At 48.2% G+C, this 18,849-nt stretch overlaps 1 protein-coding gene across 3 annotated transcripts in view; it reads right to left on the bottom strand.

The window, feature by feature from the left end:
* CORO1C (coronin 1C) overlaps window positions 1-18,849 on the bottom strand; it is a 191,093-nt gene that overhangs the window by 15,147 nt on the left and 157,097 nt on the right. For all 3 annotated transcript variants that reach the window (XM_082243092.1, XM_082243094.1, XM_082243093.1), the window contains exons 8-9: window positions 10,844-10,989; window positions 1,806-1,863 (exon numbers count right to left, since the gene is read on the bottom strand). In XM_082243092.1, the coding sequence (XP_082099218.1) occupies window positions 1,806-1,863; window positions 10,844-10,989 (204 nt within the window). The remainder of the gene's footprint in view (window positions 1-1,805; window positions 1,864-10,843; window positions 10,990-18,849) is intronic.

The raw sequence follows: 18,849 nt of genomic DNA, 5'->3' as shown, positions 1-18,849 counted from the left end.
AATTCACTTTAAAATTGCAATTACATGTGTCAATATGACAAAGAAGCAGCCGTAACACTGATAATTCACCAACTCCTCTCTCCCCCATCTGTTAGCACAAGTGCATGCAGCAGAGCCTGATTGACATCTATATCTGCCCCACCCCTCCCAGTTTGAGTGCTACTGTACAGACAGGAGGTTGATGTCAAGACCGATTCAGGGAATTAAAGTGATATGAAACGCACAGGTTTTTAGCACTTTCAGCAGCTAATTTAATCATTTACTAAATATACATTTTCTTGCCTATGTTCAGGATAAGCTTGTGCCACTAAAGACACTTGCTTACTAAAGCTCTCTGTGTTGTTGCAACCAATTCTTTCCCTTTTTAACAATCACCTTTGGAGGTCTGACCACTTCCTGGGACTGTCAGAGGCTCTTTTCTCCTCTGCAGCCTGCAAATCGCTCCTCACCCATCTTGAATTCATCAGTGCTAAAACGCCAGCAGTCCCTAATCAACCCCTCAATACCTTGATCACCCTAGGAGAGCCTGCCCCATTTATTAAAGCACAGCCTAACAACAAAGATGCAGTTAAAGTGTGCATCCCCTTGGCCTTGCTTTGATAAATGGAGCTACAGTAATATCAATAGTTTGTATTTAACTAGCTGTTGTGCCCCAAATGACTTGAAATTTATAGGACATGTATCCCTTCTAGGCAATAATGCTCATCACCGAAACCTCAGGAAGACACTTGTGCCCTCTTCTTTAACCTCCATGGCGGTAGTGGCTCGGGGTTAATTTTCAGTTCTAAAAGCGGTAACCCTGAGCCACACTCGGGATTACCCCAGAACGTTACTCATCTTCCCTGCGCTCCCCACTCTGTGCAAGGCAGATTGCCGGCACTTGCCTCCCGGTTCCGTCCCTGCGAGCGTTGCGACGCAAGGGGGTGGAACCAGCGGCAAATTCAAAGTGTAAAAACACTAAAGGACATGATACAAAGCTGTGTTCCTAACGGATTACACTGTATAATGCAATTACAGCACAGGATTGCACCTGGTGACTTTTCCAGTGCCCTGCCTGTGCTTTTCCAGTGCTTTGTGCCTGCAAAATAGAGAACGACCATGGCGTCCAAAAAGCATTATTTTTGCGCAAAACGACGAACTGGAAAACAGACAGCGAAACCGAGTTACTTGAAGGACTGAGCGATAGCGATTCGTGGGAAAATTCGTCATCAGGTACGGAAAGTGACGACAGTGACAATTCTGATGCCTCTTTCTGGCACATCACTCCGTTGGAAATTCTGAAGAATAATTTGGTATACTTCCCAAATTCCACAAGTAACTCAGTTTCGCTGATGTTTTCCAGTTCGTCTAAAAGCGCTTTTGCGCAAAAATAATGCTTTTTGGACACCATGGTCGTTCTCTATTTTCCAGGCATAAAAAACTGGAAAAGCACAGTCAGGGCACTGGAAAAGTCACCAGGTTAAGTCCTGTGGTGAAATATGATACAGCGTAATCCGTTAGGATCACAGCTTTGTATCATGTCATTTAGTGTATTTACACTTTTGAATTTGCCGCCGGTTCCACCCCCCCTGCGTCGCAACGCTCGTAGGGAAGGGAACCGGAAGACAGGTGCCGGCATCGGCCGAGCACACAGCAGAACAACAGCGGAAGAATGGCGGGGGGATCGCAGGGGAAGGGGAGTTTTAAAATGTAAACATAGATTTCTATGCAAAACAATGTACCGCTTTCAGCACCTAAAATCTGAAATAATCATACCGCCAAGGAGGTTAAATTGGTAATGTTCCAAACATTATTACTGTACTGACCTTCCTGGGCACAGTCATGATAATAGGCTCACATTTTCTCTCATGCAGTTTGTAGAACCTGAAAAAAAAAAAAAAAAGTCAAAAAAGTAATGATAAATTTATGCCCTTCTACAACACATACACAATTTGCCAAAAAAAAAAAAAAAAGACTACTACTGGGACTCTGTACTCTGGAGTGATGAGACCAAGATAAATGTTTTTGGAACAGATGGCTTCAAAACTGTATAGCGTAGAGAAGGGGAGTACAAAAAAAACGCATGGTGCCTACAGTGCAAGATGGTGGTGGCATTGTCCTGTGGGGATGCATGAGTGCTGCATTTCATTGATGGTATCATTAATTCACAGATGTACTGCTCTATAGTGAAAGAAGATACTACCATCACTCCGTGTCCTTGGTCATCGTGCACTTTTCCAAAATGACAATGATTTAAAACATACATCTAAGGCCGCTGTTGCATTTCTGAAGAACAGGGTGAAATTAATTCAAGGGCCAATAAGGTCTCCTGAGCTACACCCAATCAAACACCTATGGGGAGTTCTGAAGAGACAAGTTGAGCATCACTCTCCAGCCAACATTCAGGCTCTTAAAAGGAGGTCGTTCTTGAAGAATGGAAAAAGAGGTTGCACTATGTTGCCAACGTGTTCATTCCATGCCTAGAAGATTGGTGCTGCCCTTACAATTTATGGAGGTCGTATAAAATATTAGATGTAGTCGTTATTGTTATGCAGCTTGAGTAATAAGTCTGGAGTGAGGAAGCCACTGGCAACTTGAGAGAAACCATCTCCTCTGGTCCTGCTGCAGACTCACTTATGAAACAAATGTGCATTAAAGGAGTTCAGCATGACTGCTTTAAAGGAACAGCAGTAAATCAGGCACTAACTGATCAAACCAAAACTTAAATTCTACATGCATGCTTTTACTGTTCAACAAAAGCTCTAGATCCTGAATTGTAGCTTCTTGAACAAAGACTGTCAGTATGTTCGATGTATGCCTTTTGGGGTGGGGTCACGCGTTACCTTGTACCCTAAATGAGGATTCTGGCAGATTGGCAGAGCATGAAAACAGGATGGTCTTTCTGCATGCTATAAATTAAACATAGTACTATTGAAAAGTTTTGCTGCAATTTACATCACTTGTGCGGCATACTGTAATTCTTATATCCTTCATTTCATCATTTAAATGCAAGATTTTTTTTTTTGCTATTCTCAGAATTCCTGTTCTAGTGTTACATTTCTTCTCCATGCCCCCCTTTTTGTGTATATGAATATAGCCACCCATTCCTGCTCACACAGATGTATTACACCTCTACGTGCAGACACAATAAGCTCTACGGATATTTTAGTATACAGAGCGATGCATGTGACCAGAAACAGCACTGCTTTGTGTTACACTTTTTGCTAGGTGCATCAGTGGAGGATAGGGACTAGGATAGGATAGAGACTGAACACAAAAAGAGCCTGAAAACCGTAAAACTTTTTTTTCCCCCCCAGACTGGGCCATGGTATACTTTGATTAATGTAAAAGAAAAAAAAAAAAAAAAAACGGAATTTTTGTAAAATCTTACCTGTAAAATTCCTCTCTCTGAGTCCTCAGACAGTCGCCGCCTCCTCTAAGTCATCACAATTGGGTATTGTCCACCTATCCGTAGGAATAGCTAGGCATATAGACTTAGTCAAAAGACAAAAGGCATTAGCATGTACACACCCACGGGGGCTGTCCCATCTGGTCAATACCCCCCTGCATCACCACTCCCAACTCAGTTTGGTAGCATAGCAGTAGGTAATAAGAACCCCAAAAAGAGGGGCGGGGGCGGCGACTGTCGGAGGACCCAGAGAAAGGAATTTTACAGGTAAGATTTTACAAAAATTCTGTTTTCTCTTACGTCCTCCGACAGTCGCCGCCTCCTCTAAGTCATCACAATTGGGATGTCCCAAAGCAGTATAGACATGAGGGGTGGGAGACGCAACCTTAGAAAAGGCAACGCAGTACCCACATCAGAGAAAGGAATCTTACACGCACTGTAAGAACCAACTGGGCAACAACAACAAAATGCTCAACAGGAGCAACAGCCCAGGAAAGCAAATGCCAACAGCCAGGGACCCAGGAAAAAACCAAGAGTCCATTATGGCACAGCCGCACTGAGAACTTTGCGGCCAAAGGAAGCATCAGCTGATGCCAGAACGTCTACTTTGTAGAACTTGGAAAAAGTGTGCACCGACGACCAAGTCGCCGCCTTGCACACCTGGGCCACCGAGGCCCGATGCCAATAGGCCCAGGAAGTACTCAAAGACCTGGTAGAGTGCGCCTTAACAGGGAAGGGCGGAACCCGTTCCTTCAAGGCGTAAGCCTGCTCAATGGTCTGTCTGATCCATTTGGCAATAGTTGCTGCGGACGCAGCCATGCCCTTCCGAGGTCCCTCAGGAAGGACAAAGAGGGAATCCGTCTTCCGAAAGGATTCCGTAGACTTCAGGTAAACCCTGATCACCCTAACAACATCCAAGGAATGCAAGGCAATCTCCTTCGGATGTTTAGGCTTCGTACAAAGCGAAGGCAGGACAATGTCCTCATTAAGGTGATAATCAGAGATCACCTTGGGAAGGAAGGATGGGGGTGGTCGCAAAACCACCTTATCCCTGTGAATTATCAAGTAAGGGAAACGGCAAGACAACGCCGCCAGTTCCGACACTCTACGAGCCGAAGTGATCGCCACAAGAAAAGCAACCTTTTTCGACAGCAGAGGCAACGATATCTCCCTGATATTCTCGAAGGGAGCCCGCTGCAAAGCAGACAGGACCAAATTCAAGTCCCATGGAGGTAAAGGCTCCTTTCTAGGAGGAGCCAAATGTCGCACACCTTAAATGAAGGTGCGCACCAAGGAATGAGACTCCACAGGGCGTTGGAAAATGACCGCCAGTGCTGACACCTGGCCCTTTATTGTGGCCAGCGCCAGGCGCTGATCCACTCCAGACTGGAGGAAGGCCAAGATCCTCGACACCGAGTATGAATGAGGGGAGAACCCCCTGGACTCACACCAGGTGAAGTAGGCCTTCCAGGTACGGTAATGGGTCTTACCAGATGAAGATTTCCTAGCCTTGATCAGGGTAGGAATAACCTCAGGAGATAGACCCTTGTCCTTCAAGACCTGGGTCTCAACAGCCAAGCCGTTAAAGCCAGCGAATGTAAAGCAGGGTGGAAGATTGGACCTTGAGACAGAAGCTCTTCCCGCAGAGGCAGGCGCCACTGCCAGGTGAACAACGTCGGCGTACCAGGACCGGCGAGGCCAGTCCGGTGCCACCAGAATCACCATGTGCGGTTCCGAGGCCAATCTGCAAAGGAACCGGGATAGTAACTGAATCGGAGGAAAGGCGTACATCAGACGATACTGATGCCAAGGGGCCACCAACGCATCCGAGGCGTCCGCCAACGGATCGCGCGTTCTTGCCACAAAGTTTTCCACCTTTCGGTTTAGCCGGGATGCGAACAGATCCACATCTGGGGATCCCCACTTCGCACACAGCATCTGAAAGACCTCCGGGTGCAGGGACCATTCCCCCTGGTCTGGCGGCTCAGATAGTCGGCCTGCCAATTGTCCACACCCGGAATGTGAACTGCCGAGATCGCCGGGACATGAGTCTCGGCCCAAGACAGAATGTCGGACACCTCCCGGGCTGCTCGAGCACTCCTGGTGCCCCCTTGATGGTTGATGTAAGCCACCGCGGTAGCATTGTCCGTCTGTACACGAACAGGCAGGCCCTGGAGACGGTCCGACCACTGGAAGAGACAGTTTTATTGCTCTTAGTTCCAGCACATTTATCGGGAGGGAGGATTTCTCCTCCGACCAAGTGCCCTGGGCAGACAGGTTGCCCAGGACTCCACCCCAGCCTGACAGGCTGGCGTCCGTGGTAACCACTGTCCACACCACCGGGCGGAAGGACTTGCCTTCCGCCACCGCCGGGGACTGGATCCACCACAGAAGAGCCAATCTGGTCTGGCGACTCAAGGACACCTCCAGATCCAAGGACTGAGGAAGTCTGTCCCACCTGGCCAGGATCTCCGTCTGGAGAGCCCGCGTGTGGAACTGGGCAAAGGGAATCGCCTCGAAAGGCCGACACCATCAACCCCAGGCCCCGCATGCAGGTCCTGAGTGACGAGGACGGAGCTTGTCCTCCGGCAAGAACACCTTTGCCTGAGCAGAGTCCAGAACCATTCCCAGATAGGGAAGGCGAAGCGACGGAGACAACGCTGATTTCTGAGCGTTGATGGTCCATCCAAACTCCTGAAGCGTCTGTACCGTGATGGACAGGTCGCGCACAAGGTCCTGGCTGGCCCTCGATCTCAGAAGCAGATCGTCCAGGTACCCCAGGACCGCAATGCCCTGGGCCCGTAGCAGGCCCAGAACCGGTGCCAACACCTTGGTGAAGACCCTTGGAGCCGAAGCGAGACCGAAAGGTAACGCCACAAACTGGTAGTGGTCCTCTGCGATAGCAAACCGAAGGTACCGCTGATGACCCTCGAAAATGGGGATGTGCAGGTACGCATCCTTCAGATCTATCGAAGCCAGAAATTCTCCCGGACTCAAGGAGGCAACAACCGAACGGAGAGACTCCATTCGAAACTTGCGAACACGCACGAAGCGGTTCAGCGCTTTCAGGTCCAGAATAGGATACACTTTGCCCTCCTTCCTGGGCACAGTGAACAGATTCGAATAAAACCCCCGAAACCTGTCCCGGTGAGGTACCGGTATAATCACTCCCTGAGCAAGTAGGTCCTGCACCGCCTGATGCAAATCCTGCAGACGCCCCGGAAGCAGACGAAGATTGGAGGGAAAGAATCTGTCCGCCGGCCTGGAAAGGAATTCGATCTTGTAACCTGATCGAGCGATTTCCTGGACCCACCTGTCCGATACCCGGAGCAGCCAAGGTTGAAGGAAACCGCGCAAACGTCCCCCCACCCCTGAAATGGGTGAGGGCGCCCCTTCAGGCAGAGGCGGATTGTCCCGCCGAGCCGGCGTTGCCGGTCTTCTGCTTACCCGCCCAGGGCTTCTTCTGGTTGCTCTGGGCCTTGAAGGGCTTGCCCTTGGATTGGTTCCGAAAGGCACGAAAGGACCCCTGAGTGGATCTAGGCGCAGAACCCCGCTTGCCTCGGAAGGACTTGTGCTTCGGGTTCTGGGGTAACAGTGCTCTTGCCCCCCGTGACGCCTTTCACCAGGGTATCCAACGCCTCGCCAAAAAGGCGAGAGCCAGCATAGGGAAAATCAGCCACAGTTTTCCGTGAGGACTGGTCGGCCGACCAGCTCTTCAGCCATATCAGTCGCCGGTTAAGCACCGCGACACTCGAGAGGCGAGCCACCAAGGGGGCCTCATTTAAGGCTGCATCACACAAATACATGACTCCTTGGTGGATCTGGTCCACCATTTCCAGTCGGGCAGGCGGCACGTTGTCAGACACTAGGTTGCTTCTAAACACCTTGATCCAATCAGCTACCGCCTGAGCCACCATAACAGACGCGAAAACGGGTTTGAGCAACGAACCCGCCACCGTATAGGAATGGCGGGCTAGAGACTCCAACCGCCGGTCCGTGGACTCCCGGAAAACCGGAGTATCCTCAGTAGGAACCAAGGTAGCCTTGTTCAGTACGGCCACAGTGTGATCTACCTGTGGAGGCACACACCATCGCGATTCCGTAGCCGGCGCAAAAGGATAAAGCAATTTGAACCGACTAGGTACCACGAATGGACGTTTTAACGTGCGCCACATTTCATTAACAGTGTAATGAAATTCGGCTGGGCAGGGAAAAACCTGCGCAGACTTGCGGGCCCTGTGCGTCCCAAAGGGGGGACATCACGCACGGAGGATTGGGCTCATCCTCCAAATGCAAGGTTTCTTTAACAGAGACAATCGACTCATCCATGGTCGCCCGTTCTTCAGGCGACCCTGGGGAAGATGTGTCAACACCCTCAATGTCAGCCCCCCCCCCCCTCAGACCCCGGGGGGTCCAAGGATGAGCGGGACCCTGAAAAGGGCACGCTTGCAGTAGCAGCAGCCGCCATATCCCCATCTGAATCAGAAGAGAGAGACAGCCTGGGCCGTTTTCTCGCAGCCCGTTCAGACATCAGCATTTCCATATTTGCCACTAAAGTAGCAGCTAAATCAGGTCGCAGCGGAGCCACAGGAGAACTGGGGCCCCCCACTAAAGCTGGAGGAAACTTGCTTTCCTGAGAATCCATGGCTCAAGACAAGAAAAAATGCAAAAAATGATGTACTGTCCCCTTAAATAGCGCTGCGGAGTGCGCAGCCCACCGCTACTGTCACAGCTATGAAGACCCCCAAAAGGAGAAAGAAACTGAGCCAGAAGCAGTATTCAGAAGAAGACAGAGATGCAGTGCAGAGCCCGCAGATCGTTGCTACCTGTGTCCTTTGCTGCCTGAAAGGAAAAGGAAATGCTGCTGGAAGGAGCTGGCTATAAGCCAGACCTAAGGGAAAATGACTGCCCATAGGAAATGCATTGAGGCTTCACTAAAATGGCCGCCGACATGCGGCCGACCCGATCGTTCTACAGCCCACAAAATGGTGGCGGAGGGCGCCAAAATGATCTGTATACTCGCCCCGGAGGGGCCATATCCATGTGCAGTAAAAAACATGGCGAACCGCGCGAACATACCCCCGCAGCGGTCGCCGCACAACACGCACGTCTGCACCCCCAACATGCACCTAAGGCGACACGGACAGGGACCCCCAGCAAAAAACATACAATTTGCACAAAACGAACCCCGCAGGGATCGCACGGAGTCACACAGGCACAGACATGGGGACACACAGCAACACAGACTGCCACCCCAGACAGAGGCCCCACACAGAAAAGTACTTACCTGTACCCGATGGCGTGGGGGAGCCTCTATGCACGGATAAACCTCTGTCCTCATCTGACAGGGAGTGCCGTGAGCCAGGGACATGACGCTGCAGCAGCGCAGACGAGTCCTGTGAGGTAGCCACCTCACGGCTGCATCCCTGCAGCGAACAGGGATGGGTCGTTCATAATGCCAGGGCGAACCATAGCTGAACGCTCGATGGCGGGCTGGGGGTCCATCTGGCCCTCTGTGCCCTGGAGAACCAGGGCGGCCAGTCCGAATCCCAGCACTGCATGATCCATCTTCATCCGAAGAATAAACTAACACTAAAGCTGACAAAATAAACAGCTAGTAAAGTGAGAGAAAAAAACTGACATTTTTCAAAGAAAATCAAATGAAAGCTATAGGAAGGCTGAGACTGAAGCCCCAGCACAAGGGAGCCTGACTATTCCTGAATGCTAGGCAAACTAAAACTGAGTTGGGAGTGGTGATGCAGGGGGGTATTGACCAGATGGGACAGCCCCTGTGGGTGTGTACATGCTAATGCCTTTTGTCTTTTGACTAAGTCTATATGCCTAGCTATTCCTACGGATAGGTGGACAATACCCAATTGTGATGACTTAGAGGAGGCGGCGACTGTCGGAGGACGTAAGAGAAATACATGTTCCCATGGGCTCTGAAACTGTCAATTCTAATGGACAGTGGAGGTGCAGGGCTAAATGCAAGACCTGACTGCCTTGTTTCCTAGTCTTGATTTTGCAACAGAACACCCAAGTACAGAATGCCCTGGTCAACATCTATGATAGAGGACTTTTACATCTCTCCAAGATGATCAGTCTTCCTAGCAGCATTCTTGATAATGAGGACAAAGCTGAAACAACTTGGTGACAACTCCACAGAATCACACCCAGGGCTATATTTACTGATACAAGGGATTGGCCCTGCCAAAGTCTGCCATCACATCACTAAACTAGCATGGAAACAAAAAACACTGAAGGATACTGCAGATAAAACAGACAAGAAAATACAGAAATACAACCAGCGGAAATTTTTAGACAATGGGTTAACAGAGACCAACTAAACAAAACTTGGCAAATTTGTAAGTGATGAAGTCTAGGGTGGTGCTAATTTTTTTGATTTCAGAACATTTCCTTCATTATGTTTTCATCTGTTGGCAATTTATTTTCAAATTCAATATTTTAAAAAGCAGTCAGCCTATACCCTAGACTGGAAATTACAGCTGCTGTATAATGGATAGCTTATTGAACACGGAGACCCTGGTAATTACATACTGTGCAAGCCTCCATAAAATCCTGAGAAATGAAAAGTGCCTGGTGTCAATCGATGAGCTGTAATGGATTTGTAAGAGGTAAGTTGAGGACACACTTGCGCTAAAACAGGGATTAGAGCTTTAAAATGGTCAAATAGTAAGGCTCTTCCACCTTATAAATAATTACAGTAGTCTTTTCCTCATAAGAGATGGTTAATCAGCATCTCTCAGGTTACGGTTTATGTATGCCAAACTGTGCCATCTGATAACTGATTGCAGTTCTGGCATTCTTTCTGCTGCCTAGTGTGCACAGACCATAAGTGTATATGGACACACTCCTCTGCTAACCAGACCAATGATTGTTTCAATACATTGTGATCCATGGAGAGAGTTTCTGTGCTCCGGCAGTTTGCACTTACATGGAGACAAACCGTACCAGACTTCAAGTGAACTGCGCCCAAGACCATATCTTCCAAGTGGTCCTAAGCCTAGTATGCTTTAATACTGGGCAAGGTTCAGAGCACTCACTGCACAAACTGGCCCAAGGGGGTGAACCATGCCCAGGACAAGTTAAAAGTGCTAGTGTAAGCACACCTTTAGTCTCACTGAAGGCTGAAATATGAAGGGTGTGGGGTTCTCCTGGCTTCAACAAGTCACACATCCATCGTTCCAGGATGTGTTATTTTTTTATTGGAGGAACCAAGAAAAACTAATAGCCGATTCCTTTTAAGGTACTACCATACCAAATAACTTTGGCAAAGAAAATGTTGCTTGGTCTTTTAATGTTAGATCAATCCCTTATATTTACTAAAGTAATACATGCATTATGTGATTCACTGGTACCCAAGTACAGTTGCAATAACTAGTTCTCTTTTGCTCTGAATAGATCAGTAAATATCTTCTATGTAAAGAGCAATACCTGGCAATCTCGCACTTGTTGACATCCAGTCCCCTCTTTGGCATGTACCCCATCCCCCGCTGCGGTTCCTTACTGATGAATGTGTTGAGGTAGTGAACATATGGGGACTCATCTGTGATTTCAAAGTATCGAATACTGCTGTCACCCTGTTGAGAGACATCAACATTATCACATTATAACAAAAAAGAAAACCTAATCAACTTCCAACTACAGGAGGCCGTTATGGGCAAAAAATGCACCGTCATATGCAAATCTTTACCTTGGGGATGGGAAAGACATAATGAAACGACACCGTTCTAGTGTCATGCACTAGTATGGCACAAGTACATTAAAAGCCCAAGTCCACTTTTCATATCCATTTAATTAATTTAGGCCATGCTGGCCAAAAACAACTATTTCCTTTAGTAAATGAGGCTTCTATGAGCATTTCATCATGCTGTATTAGCATCAGATGCATCATATGCAGTGCTGTGTTCCAGCAATGGTCCAGTGCTGCAATTCATCTTGGCCCAAACAATTTAAAGTGACAGAAAATGTTCGGACTTAGGCTTTAATGATGTTTTGATTTTGTGGACAGGGATTCCCAAGATACACATGATCCATGGTATCTTGGTGATGTTCCCAAGTTTTTGAAACTCGCATTTTCAGAAGAATAAACCTAATTTCTGGATGTTTACGGTCACGGCTATAAATCAGGGTCTGTTTAGTTTTATGACAGAAAAAAGATTAAAATTCTACTGTAAAATAAGGCAGCTTGACATTTATACATGAAATGCTTACTGCTTTATGCAACTAAGCTTCTACTTGAATCATATTGGAGTGCAATATAAAAACTTAAAGCTTAACTCTGACCACAAAAAAAAAAAAACAAAACCACTCTTTTTTCCCTAAAACCTCTTCCGTTGCTATAATTTTTTAAAAAAAATATAAGATTTCTATGACCAAAATAATCCTAATATGTAAGCAAGAGATCAGCTTCAGCGGCTGTTCCAGTTACTGTGTCCTGTCAGCTGTTCAGTATGTTGGTCCTTATACAGTCTTGTTGAAATCCCTCACATCATTCTCATCATGACAGTATTGCAAACTGTGCGGAAGTAAGCATGTGGCAGAGGCCACATCAGGCTACATTTGCACTGCCAGTACACTCCCGCAGTGCAGTGCTGAAATCAGAGGACTGGGATACTGACTGAATAAAATGAAAATTAATGCCCAAGCGTAGGTGGAGGGGTGAACTGTTTTTTTTTTATGGAGTGTGCAATGCCACCCTGTGCTTGTATGGGATTGTTCCATAGGCTTCAGTTTCTTCCCAATAATCCAAAAAATAAACTGGCAGTTTAATTTAGTGGACAAATCGGCCCTGTTTAAGCCTTTATGGATTAAAACAGTACAGCCCATTGTTTTCTGTAAACAGAATGTGATAGAGGTATACAAGTGGTTAATACAGGCTATAATCAGTTAAAACAATTAGTAGTAGGGCACCACAACTGACAAAAAACATAAGGGGGAGTCTAAAATACAAAGGTCAACTGAATAATTATGTCCAAAGATTTTACAGGCAGGTTACTCCTTTATAAATGACAAGCTAATAGTAACACATACATTGACTAGGCATTGCCCAAGAAAGTTAAAGACCTTTGCCATGATTGCATTAGCTAATCACCTGTTACTATGCTTACACTCCTGATATGTCTAAAATCTAATAGCATTTCAAATTCATACACCAATATTGTGGATAGTACAACACTTCTGCTGAATTTCTTATAAAACAGAACCACACAGTGTTGAACTTCTTAAATTAAATGCTGCTGCCTTCTTAGATCCCTCATGTACTCTACCGGTGAAACTCTTGGCCCCATGCATTAGAAAGACAAAAAAATGACACCCTCCCCCCACAACCTCTCAATACACACCGATCCTTCATAGAGTAGAATTATCAAGAGAAGACAGCTTTAACAGTGACACCTAGTGGGGGAGGGCAGAGAATGGGAAACTGTAGCCCACCAGGTCTTCAAGCCAGAGGGTGATCTGATTGATAAGTGCTTATCAAATACTGAAAAAAAAAAAAAAGGGAGTAGGACACTAGGCAGAAAAATAATCTGGCTATGCCTATGGGCAGTCAAAGGTCGTATACTCGCTCTCCCTGCTATAGGTACTCAGGTACTCAGTTTAGTTACAAACCGGGTCAGAAGAATTACAACTCCACAGAGGGGTGGGTGCGGTGTCCACCAATGAACATCAGAGAAATGGATTTTAGGGTAAGTCAAAAAATACGCTTTTTGTAAGATCTTACCGTAAAATCTTTTTCTCTGAAGTCTATTGACAGACACAGCCTCCTCTTCATTAGCTTAATGGGTTATGCTCCTCCCTGTAGGAGTAGTCTAGGCAGGAAAATGTAAATACACGCCCACGGGGCTGTCCCACACAGGCCTAACACACACACACACTCAGCAAACCAGTTTAGTTGCAAGCAGTGAAGAAAAAAACATCCCCAAATCAGAGGGTCGGGTGCTGCGTCTGTCAATGGACTTCTGAGAAAGATTTTACTGTAAGATCTTACAAAAATCTTATTTTCTCTATCGTCCATTCACAGACACATCCTCATCTTCATTAGCTGAATGGGACGTCCCAAAGCAGTATAGGTATAGGTATGAGGGGTGGGAAAAACGCAACCAGAAAGTAACAAACGCCAAAGGCTAAACGTAGCCAACTGGGTAGCATGAAGCTCAACTAAACAGGAGCTCACCCAGGTAAAAGACCCCTTTGAGAAAAACATTCTCTTACAAAAAAGCAGCCTGCAAAACCTTGCGGCAACCGAAGATGCCAAGAAATCCACCTTGTAGAATTTTGTAAAGGTGTCCACAGATGACCAAGTCCCTGCCTTACAAACTTGTTCAACAGAGGCCTGATGGCAAAAAAGCCCAAGAGGCACTCAGCGCTCTAGTAGAATGCGCCCTCACAGGGAAAGGAGGAAACTAACCCTTGATTGAATAAGCCTGAACAGCCTTCTGCCTGATCCACTTTGAAATGGTCGCAGCCAAACCTTTTGAGAGGACCGTCGGTAAGGACAAAGATAGTCTGACTTTCTAAAGGACTCAGTAACCATCAGATAAACTCTTATTGCCCGAACCACATCCAAAGAGTGCAGAGCAATTCCTTTAGGATGCTTAGGCTTAGGACAGAAGGAAAGCAACATAATATCTTCATTAAAATGAAAATCCGACACCACCTTAGGGAGAAAAGACGGATTAAGTCAGAGGACCACTTTATCCCTGTGGACCACCAATATGGCGGACAGGACAGCCCTGCCAACTCAGATACTCTGCGAGCAGAAGTAATCGCCACCAGGAAGGCAACCTTCTGCTACAAGGAAGCAGAGAAATCTCCCCAATAGTCTCATAAGGAGGCTTTTGAAGAACAGACAAAACCAGATTGAGATTCCACGGAGGTAACAGGGATCTCCTCGGAGGAGACAGATGCACCCCTTGGATAAAAGTGTGAATCAAGCTATTAGTAGCCAACGGATGTTGGAAGTAAATGGCCAAGGTCGACACCTGACCCTTGATAGTGCCGAACACCAAGTGCTGCACAACCCCTTTTTGTAAAAAGGCCAAATCCCTACCCATAGAAAACCAGCGAGGGTGGAGCTGCAGCGATTCACACCAGGAAATGTACGATTTCCACATACAATGCTAGATCTTTCTAGATTTCAACTTCCTGGCCCTCCAAAGGATAGGAATCACCGAGACAGAAAGACCTCATCCGTCAGCCCTTGCTTTCAACAGCAAAACCGTAAAGCAGGATGGAAGATCGGTCACTGAGAAAACCGATCTTCCCGCAGAGGGAGTCGACATGGAGGATCCACAACCATTTTACCCAGGTCTGCGTACCGCCGAGGCCAGTCGGGTGCCACCAAAACGACCGGAATGCCTTCCACTGCCACCGGGCAAAGAAATCTCGGCAGGAGTAAGATCGGAGGAAAGGCATAAATCAGCAATACTGGCTCCATGGAGCCACCAGAGTGTCTGTGGCGTCGGCAAACAAACTGATCCACCTCCGGAGTTCCCCACCGGGCACACAGGAGGTGAAACACCTCTGGATGAAGTGACCTATCCCCTTGATCCAACACCTGACTCAGGAAATCCGTTTGCCAATTCTCCACACCAGGAATGTGGACTGCGGAAAGAGCTGGAACATTGGCTTCCGCCCAAACCAGAATCTTGGCCACCTCCTTGGCCTCCAGGGCACTCTTGGTGCCCCCTTGATGATTGACGCAAGTCATAGCCGTGGCATAGTCCGACAGTATCTGAACCGGAGAACAGTGTAGTCGGCTCGTTCGGTGGAACAGGCAAAGCTTGATCGCTTTTAGTTCCACAATGTTCCCTGTCCCCTGGGGACAGAGCTTTCCCAGCCTGACAGGCTGGCGTCCATGGGGACCACCGTCCAGAACAGCGGCAAAAAGGACTTGCCCTAACACAGAACATGTGACTGGATCCAGGATATAGCCGAATTCGTGGGATTGGCTCAAACTAATTTTCTGGTCCAAAAAGGATCCCTGTTCCATTTCACCAGAATCTTTCTGCAGAGGTCTTAAGTGAGACTGAGCAAACGGGACTGCTTCGAAGGTAGATACCATCATCAGGCCCAGGGCCCTCATGCAAGCCCGCAAGGATGACTGATTGGTTTCCATCAGCAACCTGATAACCCTTTGCAACCTCTGAAGCATTTCCAAGGGGAGAAAGACCCTCGCCAGTGCAGAGTCGAGAGTAAGCCCCAGATAAGTGACCCGTACGAATGGCGTCAGAGCAGATTTCTTGAAATTGAGCGTCCACCCAAATTCTTGAAGGGTCTGAACTGTAATAGAGATGTTGGCCAACAGATCCGAATGAGAATCTGCTTGCAACAGGAGATTGTCCAGATATCCCAAAATTGAGATCCCCCACTGACGCAACAGAGCCAGCACAGGGGCCGGGACCTTGCCAAAAACTCCGCGAGTGGAGGCGAGACCAAAGGGTAACGCCAGAAATTGAAAATGCTCCTCCGCCACCGCAAAGCGGAAGAATCACTGATGTCCCTCAAATATGGGGACCTGGAGATAGGAATTTTTGCACCCGCACAAAGCGGTGCAGACCCTTGAGGTCAAGGATTAGATGCACCTTGCCCTCCTTTCTGGGCACCGTGAACAGGTTTAAATAGAAACCTTGGGAGCGTTCCTGCGGAGGAACTGGCACGATAACTCCTTGAGCCTGGAGATCCTGCACAACCTCCTGAAGATCTTTCACACGCTCTGGACACAGGTGAAGATTTGACTGAAAAAAAAAAAACCTGTCCCCCGGCCAGGACCAAAATTCGATCTTGTACCCAGAACAAATCAGTTCACAAACCCATTTGTCTTGAACGAAGGAAGGTCCAGGGCTCCTGAAAGAAGCGCAGACGACACCCCCCCCCACCCCAGAAACGGGTGAGGGCACCCCTTCATGCTGAAGAGGACTTGTCCGCAGCACAGGACTGACTGGCTTTGGACTTGCCTCAGTGCTTCTTAGCCCCTCCAGAAGCACTGAATGGCTTACCTTTTTCTTGCGCCTCGGGGCATGAAAAAAACGTCTGAGCAGCAAAGAAGGACCCCACTTAGCACGGGGTGTTTTGCCTTTGGAGGATTGAGGAAGAAGAGTACTCTTCCCGCCGGTCAGACCCCTGATCAGCCAAATCATGCACCCTATGGCAATCCCCACAGCCGAAACTCTTGCCACCAGAGCTGCTGCTTCTAGGGACGCATCACACAGAAACGCAAGGGCCTGGGCCATTTGGTACAAAAGTTCCATTGGTTCTGGGGGGAACTCGTCAGGGTCCAAGTTCCCGCAAAGACACCAAGACCGGTTTCAAAATGGAACCCGCCAATACGTGAAGATGGCAGGAAAGGGATTCTACCTGCCTGTCCATCGGATCTGTGAAAACCGGGGAATCTTCCACAGGCACAATAGTAGATTTGTTCAACCTGGAAACAGGGTGGTCCACCTTAAGTGGCACCGTCCACCGGTTGAGACTATCAGCAAAAGGATACCGGTGTTTAAAGCGTTTTGGCACCACTAGTACGTGCCTAACGCCATTGGTCACATGTAGCATCCTCCTAGGTAGGTGACCTATAGGGGAGACCTTGTCTGCTTATCAGCAGGGTCCAATTATTAAGTCAGGCTGTCATGTGTTCTCAGGTGTGACTGTTGAGTTGGTGAGTCTCCCCATTGTATCCAATGAGGGCTCTCATTGGACAGTGGAGAAAACCTGACCAATAGCACACCAGGGCTTGTATCCATCCCAGAGGGCAGATTCTGCCGCAATGCATCCTGGGAAGGGGATATAAGTTTGAGGGGAGCACATGACAGGGTGTCTTTGGCGGGAAGCAGAGCCCCGGGAGGGAGGTGACGGCTGTCCCTCCTCCTGTCAGCCTAGAACGGATGTCCTGGGCAGCTGGCCTAGAGGACAGAAGGTTGAGCTGAGCTGCAGAGAGGGATCCAGTGTTCTGAGGACCAAGCTGAGCTGTGGGGGGGGGAGGTGGGTTGGAGTTTCCAGGAAAGCAGTGTCGTGAGTACAATAAACTGCCCCAGGGTCTGCCTAGGATAGGGGACCACTTTGGAAGGTCAGAGGGATCCAGGAGCCAGCTAACCTGTGCAGCAGTTATAGAAAGGGGGTGCCAGTGTTTAGACCCTGAGGAGAAAGAGGGTGCCAGTGTGTGTGGGCCTTGAAGAGTTAAGAGTTGCAGCAGTGCTTACAAATAGCTACCTCAGCCAGGAAGGCTAAAGGGAGCAGTACAAAGGACTTTTGAGCCACAAGGAAGTTTCAGAAGTCAGTTCAAGTTCACAGACAGCAAGTCAGTGTTAACAAGGGCAAACCAGCGTTGACCGGCATTCAGACGGCGTCAAAGGCGGTTTCTCAGTTGTCCCATTACATAGTGTATAGTCGAGCCAGAGGAGTATCCAACTCATTCCCTTCTCCCATCCAAGTTCCTAAAATAAATACAAAAACCAAAAGATGCTGGACTGTTTGTCTCACACTTGGAGAACATGCTTAAATGTGCTGTTGCTAGCGGTAACCCTGGCAGACCCACATCCAGCACAAAGGCTGGAAATCCTGCTACACACAATATCATGAAAAGCCTTGGGACAGGGGAAAAAAACTTTGCCAGACTTTTGGGTTTTGCGAAAGACCCGCGCCCCTACCAGCGTGAGCTCATTAGCCAATTTTAAAGTTTCCCTCACTGGAAAAAAACAGGGCTTCCACCAGAGCACGCTTCCGCGATTGCAGCTGAAGACCGGTCCTCTTCACCATCTGACCGCGAGGACGGTAACCCTTCAGGTAGGGGGCCGTCTGGGGCAACCACATCAGCCTCCGAATCAGAGGACTCCACCAAAGATGGAGAAGGCAGCGGCTGTTTCCGGCTATTAACCTTTTTTTATGACAAAATCAACTTTTGTTGCCAGGCTTTCCAGAGCTGTTGAAATCGCAGCCAGTGACTGCGGTCCGGACTGTCCGGGAGTCGCACAGAGTGGGTCTGAGGGTGGGACTCCATAATTAAAGTTACAAAAAAAACAAAGTACTGTCACTTTAAGAAGCGTCAATCGCGGTTCCCACCGCTGATCACAGTGGTCTGTGGAGTTCCCCTTAAATGTACATTAACAGCAGAGTGCGCAGGGATATGCCCACAAAGACCCCAGTATTGTACCACCTCCAGAGAAAACCCTTCTGAACGGCCTCTGCAGCAGGAAGAAGAATCCCAGGAAGTGACCTCGGCCTGGATGTAAAAGGTCACGCTGCTAGTGTAGTACATAGGACTACACAAAAATGGTTGCCAATGCATGTTAATAGGAAAAAGGCTGCCCCATACAAGTCAATAGGAAAAATCTGTACATCGCCCACACTTAAGATGACGGCGCGCCATGCGGCCAGTGACCCCCACCATGAAGGCCTCAAGGATCTACAAGGCGACTCAGCAAGAAACAAGGTACTATTGCTAC

This window comes from Pelophylax lessonae (assembly GCF_965119305.1).
Source record: "Pelophylax lessonae genome assembly, chromosome: 1".
NCBI lineage: Eukaryota > Metazoa > Chordata > Amphibia > Anura > Ranidae > Pelophylax > Pelophylax lessonae.
Note: the sequence above shows the minus strand (reverse complement) of the source record. Positions and strands in the feature narration are given on the sequence as shown.